The sequence below is a fragment of the Pocillopora damicornis genome, chromosome 6, assembly GCF_964200805.1.
Source record: "Pocillopora damicornis chromosome 6, jaPocDami1.2, whole genome shotgun sequence".
Taxonomy (NCBI): domain Eukaryota; kingdom Metazoa; phylum Cnidaria; class Anthozoa; order Scleractinia; family Pocilloporidae; genus Pocillopora; species Pocillopora damicornis.
In genome coordinates this window covers 25222023-25229244 of record NC_142675.1, presented here as the reverse complement: position 1 = coordinate 25229244, position 7222 = coordinate 25222023, and the positions used below count along the sequence as shown (strand labels likewise).

The 7222-nt window shown below is 35.6% G+C and overlaps 1 protein-coding gene across 1 annotated transcript; it reads left to right on the top strand.

The window, feature by feature from the left end:
• Nucleotides 1-60: 60 nt before the first annotated feature.
• LOC113676171 (glycogen synthase kinase-3 beta) lies at nt 61-7171 on the top strand. Its single transcript, XM_027192790.2, has 9 exons — nt 61-463; nt 588-781; nt 912-995; nt 3539-3649; nt 3986-4116; nt 4308-4414; nt 5021-5214; nt 5701-5887; nt 6129-7171. Exons 1-9 carry the CDS (start codon nt 379-381, stop codon nt 6284-6286), a joined length of 1251 nt encoding a protein of 416 aa, XP_027048591.1. The 5' UTR covers nt 61-378; the 3' UTR covers nt 6287-7171.
• Nucleotides 7172-7222: the final 51 nt, after the last annotated feature.

Here is a 7222-nt window from a genome sequence, read left to right as displayed (position 1 = left end):
TCGTCATCGTTGCCATTGGCTAACTAATTGAACAAACTTCGTTGGGGGCCCCCTAAACGGCACATGCCTGCAGTAGCAAGCGCCATTGTGAATTTTGAGTGTCACTTGCCTTTAGCTCTTTTCGCTAAAACGGCTGTGGTCGTACCAAGAACCATTTGATCGTTATTCTGGCATCCTCTTAAGGAACTCCTGATACTAACTATAGGTTATTTGGCCATAAATGACAAGAGAAGCGTGCAGTTTCAGCACCATTCCCGCGAATCACTTTTCGGCGTAAGGTGGCTTGAAAGCAACTCTCCATGTTGAATATAAGCTGACGACGGATATGTAATGGTCCGGTGATCCTTCGGGTTCATCTACGTCGGAGATTTCATAACTATGAGTGGCCACAGACCTAGAACAACGTCTTTTGCCGAAACAAATAAATCACATACACCAAATTTTGGAGGAGTAAAAATTAGTCGTAAGTATATAGACTTTACATAACCTAATATTCAAGGTGTTTGGGACCGAAAACCGCTAGCATTCCAGCCTGGAAAATGTATTAAGTTGTATTGCAATAGTATCTTGTTCTGTTCTTCTTTTAGGAGATAAAGATGGAAGTAAAGTGACAACAGTTGTAGCAACTACAGGTTCACTGCCTGATCGGACTCAAGAGATCAGTTACACTGACACGAAAGTTATTGGGAATGGATCTTTCGGAGTTGTGTACCAAGCAAGGATGTGTGATTCCTCTGAACTTGTAGCAATAAAGAAAGTATTGCAAGACAAACGATTTAAGGTGGTTATGGTTCTTGTATGTTACTCCTATAGTAGAATATATAGCAGAAAATACGTGTCGCTTATTTCCTTGCTAAGATGCCGAAATTTTACTCGCCTCGGTGGTGGTAACAGATTTTTTTCCCTTTCAGAATCGAGAGTTACAAATCATGAGAAAATTAGACCACTGTAATATCGTCCGATTGCGCTGGTTCTTTTATTCCAGTGGTGAAAAGGTTGGTAACTTGTTCGTGGTATTAAACAAGGCATAACGTTTTTTATGTACGCACAACATCCTTGCTTTCAATATTTGAGTGAATCGAGCCGAGTCGTGGCCGGTTATATCGTGCTGTTTGCCTTAAGTATGTAAGACTTGAATTTAGCCGCGTACGTGGGTGTATGTGCACTGATTGCCGTAATTCACTAAAACTAGCATTCTATTCACTATGGTTTATATTTAATCCATTGGTCAGTATTATTGTGTCGGCGACACGAAGACGAGAAACAAAGGCAAGATTGAACAAGCGTCATTTGGTTTATCCTTTTCGAAATGTACACTCCCTCGAAGTGAAAACAAGTTTAGCCAAACGAATTTTACCGCAAAGACACGAAGAAGCAAGTTTACAGCATGTTTGACTGTGGGTCCTAAGTCCGTGTTGAAGATTTTTTCATTTACTCTATCGAATAACTATTAGCATTTGTATCACAGTGGCTTCTTTTCAGATTCGAGTAACGTTTCTCTAACAAGAATATTGTTTAGAGAATGTGGATCTTGATGGCAATTGCAGGAAAAAAAACTTGTCGCCACAGCTGTATATCGGCTACAGGCAGCCTGTTTATATTACATTCACTGATGGCTTTTCAGCTATATTTTTTTCCCAACAAGAAGGAGGAAAACAGATTGTATATTAATTTATAGGGCTCTGAAAGAGTTCTTACACTCGGTGCTTTGTAGTTTTCGTTCTAGTTGATTTCAAATTTTCACATCACACTTCAATTTACTCTAAAAGGATATCAAGGAAGTTGTGTCTTAGATTTGAAGTGGCATTTTTTATTTAAATGAAAATTCGATAATTTTTCCAGTGTTTTACCTTATCCTTTGAAAATAATTTTGTTATAATTTCATTTTGGCAGCCAAAAATTATTTGAGAATCTTAGGGGAAAGGTACAATGTATTTCAAACAAAATTAATTTTCTCTGATTTGAAAAATACTGTTTTATTTTCAATTTGAATTGAACTTTGTTAAGGTCATCAGAATCATTTTGTGGACCTAATCAACCTTGAAATTAAACCCAGTTCAATCCACAAGGGAAAAAAAGACATTGTGAAAAAAGAGAAAAAATGTTCTTTACTTCCTGTATATGCAAACATTGTAACAGATACATGGTCAAGAATAGACTTGTTTTTATATGAAACTGAAATATAAACAGTTTGTCATTCAGATGCAAATAACTATATTTCATGTGATGACATGCTTACTCTGTTTTGCCTCAGCTCTTAAAAAAGATTAGTGATCTAGAAAAGAAAAACATCATCTATACTTTTTCAGCTCTTGGACACAGCATATTCTTATTCTTTTTTAACTTTGTAGAAAAATACTCACCCAGTCATTTACAAACACTTAACTTACATTGGTAATGGGGAAATCACAAACCTTGACAGTCCTTACATCACTAAACAATATTTAGTCTTCCCAGGTGCTATTAAAAAAATTGTTGTGGACCAACTCAAAAGATGTTTTTACAAGGAAAACAAAATAATTTCATTTTCTTGTAATTTTTTGTCACATGATACTTTTGTTTTTCACGCTGAACAGATGAAGTCGTACCCTGAACTTAAAGACACTCCCTTTTTTTTAATTCACATGCTGAGTTTGGTCAAGTTGTAGCCTTGATATAGTTTGAACCTCCAGAGAATCTGGACTGTTGTGCAAGAAATGAAAGTGAGCATGCCACAGCATGCAACTTTCCCTTTTTCAACTGGTTATACCTCAGCTATCAAAAGCTTTTTTGGCCAAACATTCTGGAGCTTAGGATGGTCAATTCACAAAGTTTTAATTCTTTCAAGATGTGACATTGTACCAAAACTAATCCCATCCAAAGAAGAGCAACAGTATCTTAAAAGTATTTTGCTCCTAATTCATGCACAGTAGGCCATGTAAGGAATTTACCAACTTTTGATTTTAAGTCATAATTAATATTCTCATAGATAATTTTGTTTGCATTTTATCAAACCAATGAGGTTTTGTGGAACATTTCTTCTGGTAATTGGTATAAATTAACTGATATATTTTGTGGTTGTTCAAAATTCACCACAATACTGCTTCCTCATAATGTTATAATTTGCATTTGTTGGACTTAAAGGTTCACATCATCACTTGTCTACTTTGGGTAACTCTGGAGCAAAGAAACGATTGTCATTAAAAAGGAAGATCTTTTGATTTTGTGAGAAGCTTTTCTGATGATATGTTATCTTTAGAAAAACAATTTGCTGTGGTTAACCATTGTTCTTCATAGCAGCTGGTACATTTTAAAGTTTTACACCTGGAAACACCTTATTACTCGAACATTTGGATGCAGAGATTTGGCAACAAATTTTGGTCCATAAACAATTAATTTTTATGGCTTGAGTTTACTAAGTTGTGTTGAGTAAGGTTAAACATCAATGAATATGCTCCATTGTCCTTAGTAAAAGGCAAGTGTTTTGATCTGCTTTGAAAAGAGTACAGTCATATCAGATGTAGTGGTGTTTAATTTTTTCTTTTCTTTTCCTCAACAGAAGGAAGAAATCTATTTAAATTTGGTTCTTGATTTTGTTCCGGAGACAGTTTACAGAGTCGCAAGACATTACAGTAAAGCAAAGCAAACAATCCCCATATTGTACATAAAGGTAACCTAAACTCAGCAACAAAAACAGTGAACTTAGAAATGACCTGTGTTATTTAAGCATCTAGAAATCCCTCTCCTTCAATTCCTTCCTGTTCTCTTAGTTTTCCTTGTTATTATGGTTGTTTTTGTGATGTTTGCGTTATTTTAATGATCATTTGTGTCTGTAACTGTAGATAGCTAGAAAAAATCAGCAGCAGCTAAGTGTCACAGCTGATGTCACTAAAACTCCAAAAACAAGAAAAGCTTTTATTTACAGTGAAGGTCAAATTTTTGCCTGGTGACCAAGAGACAATATGCACAATTCAAAATTGTTCTAACACTATATATTTTCTTGTAGCTCTACATGTATCAGATGTTTCGATCTCTGGCCTATATCCACTCTGTTGGTATATGCCACCGTGATATCAAACCACAGAATTTACTTCTTGACCCTGAAACTGCTGTGTTGAAGTTGTGTGACTTTGGCAGGTAAGAGCTAATAAAGGGGTGTCTCTGATGCATGAAATCTCCTATTTCCTGTGTTTGGTGGGAAGTGACTTGTACTTGTATGAAAGGCTTTCAAAAAATTGTTAATGAGCTTGTTGCAGAATTACTGGCAAAACTTCAATGTGGCCCACTCAACTGAAGTCATAACCAATTAATCTTGGTCTTTTTCTTAGTGCCAAGGTTTTAGTGAAAGGAGAGCCCAATGTTTCTTACATATGTTCAAGATATTATCGTGCACCAGAACTCATATTTGGAGCTACAGACTACACACCTGATATTGGTAAGTCAGCTCATCAGCAGGTCCATCAGTTATCCTACTTTACAGTATTCCCTTTTACAAAGAAATGGCTGACATTGAATGGTAGTTTTGGAAATTTCGTCTTGAGCAGGTATTGGGACATGAGTACCTGTATTTTGATGAAGGGATGGATAGATGGTGTATCTTCTTGCATTTAGTATAGCAAATCAATGCAATAAAATGATGGTTTTTTTGGCAGAATCCAATATAAGGACAACTGTCAGGGCAGAATAAATGTTTATATTTGGTTCTGGCCAATTAGAAATTTTTGGAGCCAGCAATTGGAGTGCTTATAGCTCCTTGTCTCTTGCTTGTTGCATATTTTAGTTTCCTCTTAGTAATCTTACTTTTGCTGATTGAAAGATTTCTCATTGGTGCACACTAACCAGCCAATGAACCCTGTGACAAAATGTGTTGAAAGGTTGGTACATAAAGTGCAATTGAAGGTATTTCAAAATTTGTTCACAGTATAAATAACCAATGTAATGAGCTGTCTTTAACCAAAATTTATCAGCTAAAAGGATCCTTATTGAAAGATATATATATATCTCTCTATCTCTAAAGATATATATATATTTTTGCCTTCAGATGTGTGGTCTGCTGGCTGTGTGCTGGCAGAGCTTCTCCTTGGACAGCCCATCTTTCCAGGGGCTAGTGGCGTTGATCAGCTTGTTGAGATAATTAAGGTTTTGGGTACTCCAACAAGGGAACAAATCAAGGAAATGAATCCACACTACACTGAGTTCAAATTTCCACAGATCAAGCCACATCCATGGACCAAGGTAAGGTTATATAAGTATGTTTCTGTCTTACTGAATGAGCTGTCCTAGATATGCAATGAAGCTTCATCTGCACATAGTCTGTTGATGTTGAAATGGTTTAAGGGTAGAAGCGTTTTTGTATCTCCCATCAAACATCACAAAACCCAAGCCAAATGGTGTGAATTCAATGCTTATTGGTCATAAAAGCGGATTCAATTCAATAGAGTAGTGTCAAGAAACTTTGGCATTTTTCATTCTTGTTTTGCCTGGACCTTGATGAATGGATGAATTTAGGAAAACAGATTCTACAGACAAACAAAAGACCTAAGTTTTACAGCCAGAATGAACAATGTATTGAATGTGATTGTGAGTAAAATTGTTTTACCTCTGAGCCAGTTTTGCAGTAGATAAGGCAAATATATCTAGAAAATATTATTTTTATTCAATTGTTATTTTAAAATTTAGGGTTAGAAATTAACTTAATGTTAACTGTTCTTTTAATTTAAGGTTTTCAGACCCAAAACTCCACCAGAAGCAATAAACTTGTGTAGTAGATTACTTGAGTATACTCCATCAACAAGACTCATACCTGTGGAATCATGTGCACATGTTTTCTTTGATGAACTCCGCGATGCCAACACTAAACTTCCAAATGGACGAGATCTACCCCCTCTTTTTAACTTTACACCTCAAGGTAAGACTCTTCTTCTTATTATAAAGTATTAACCATAAGTGAGTGAACAGGCATGCAGAAATGGGCCACATTCAGTTTTAAGAAGTATTGGCCATTGTCAAGTCAATAGTTCTGCTTGCTTTGTGTGTGGACCTGGTGATTTCAACGCAATTTTTGATGGCTTTGGCAGATCCTAATGCCTAATTTTTCCTTGGTTGCCAAATTTTTGCAAGTTTGATTGTGTTTTTTTTTTCTTTTGCAGAGCTATCAGTAAAACCCTCTCTAAATTCAACCCTAATACCCACTCATGTGCAGAGGAATTCTGGAGGGGCTGGTACAAGTAGCTCAGGGACATCCACAAGCACAGGCCCAGCAGTTGTGGATGGGGCTGTGGCATCAGTCTCCCAAGCAGGCTCCTGAATTAGAACTGATGACAATTATTAAAATTAATGCAAGATTCTGTCCATGAAAAGGGCCTTGGTTTTGAAAGAATTTCATGTAAAAAAGAGCCTAAATTGTATTGTAAATAGTGTTGAAATCAAGTTCCCCATTCCGATTTTTTTGTGTGTATTTTGGGAGTACACAGGGTTACAGTTTTGTTTAAATCTTAAGTTTTACTTTCCAAGGCTCATTATGTACAATTCATTCCTAATTTACTTGTGGTTGGATCAAAGTACAGTATTTAAAGGTGTTTGCAACTAAGGCCAGTGATCAAAGCAAAAAAAATAATGCTTCCTCATGACTTTAATGTTCTATTTATTTCAAGAGGTTCTCAGGTGTTTACCATCAATCTTCTTTTTTGGTGTAGCTGGCTTTCTTTGCTAATACCATTAAAATTTGTGCTCAGATTTTAGGTGCTGTTTTATTTGCAATGTATACAAATTGTTCTAAACAAGAAATTTTTAAATGTACTGCACTACAATTGTGCATTTCAAGAATGTTAATACACTTTTGTACTAAATGATGAGGCACCATAATGAAGTGATCATAATCATTAACAGGAAATTCGAATTAACACAAATCCTTTAGGGCATCAGCATGGTACTGGATAATGTATTTATACTGACAGTGCCATAATCAATATTTAAATAATGTAAAATATGTTTCTTGTACTTGTGCCAAAGGCCATTCTCTGTGTGGCTGTAGAAAAAAAAACTTCTCATTTGAGTCTGTATAAAATTTTAAGGGCTTGTAAATTTAAGCAATTTTAAGTTTTCTTCTTATGTGTAAAATTTATAATCAACTCTTATATACATCCTAGTGAGTAATCTATCAGGAGATAATATGAAATTTTTGCTGTCAAAATCGAATCCTTCATGAATTTCTCTCTCAACGATTTTCCTATTGTTTCCCAGT

Excerpts from the sequence above, each read along its gene's own strand:
- LOC113676171 (XM_027192790.2), top strand. The coding sequence starts at position 379 with ATGAGTGGCCACAGACCTAGAACAACGTCTTTTGCCGAAACAAATAAA. Across the intron at positions 464-587 it reads TGGAGGAGTAAAAATTAGTC|GAGATAAAGATGGAAGTAAA; the intron begins GTAAGTATATAG and ends TTCTTCTTTTAG. Across the intron at positions 996-3,538 it reads TTTATTCCAGTGGTGAAAAG|AAGGAAGAAATCTATTTAAA; the intron begins GTTGGTAACTTG and ends TTTCCTCAACAG.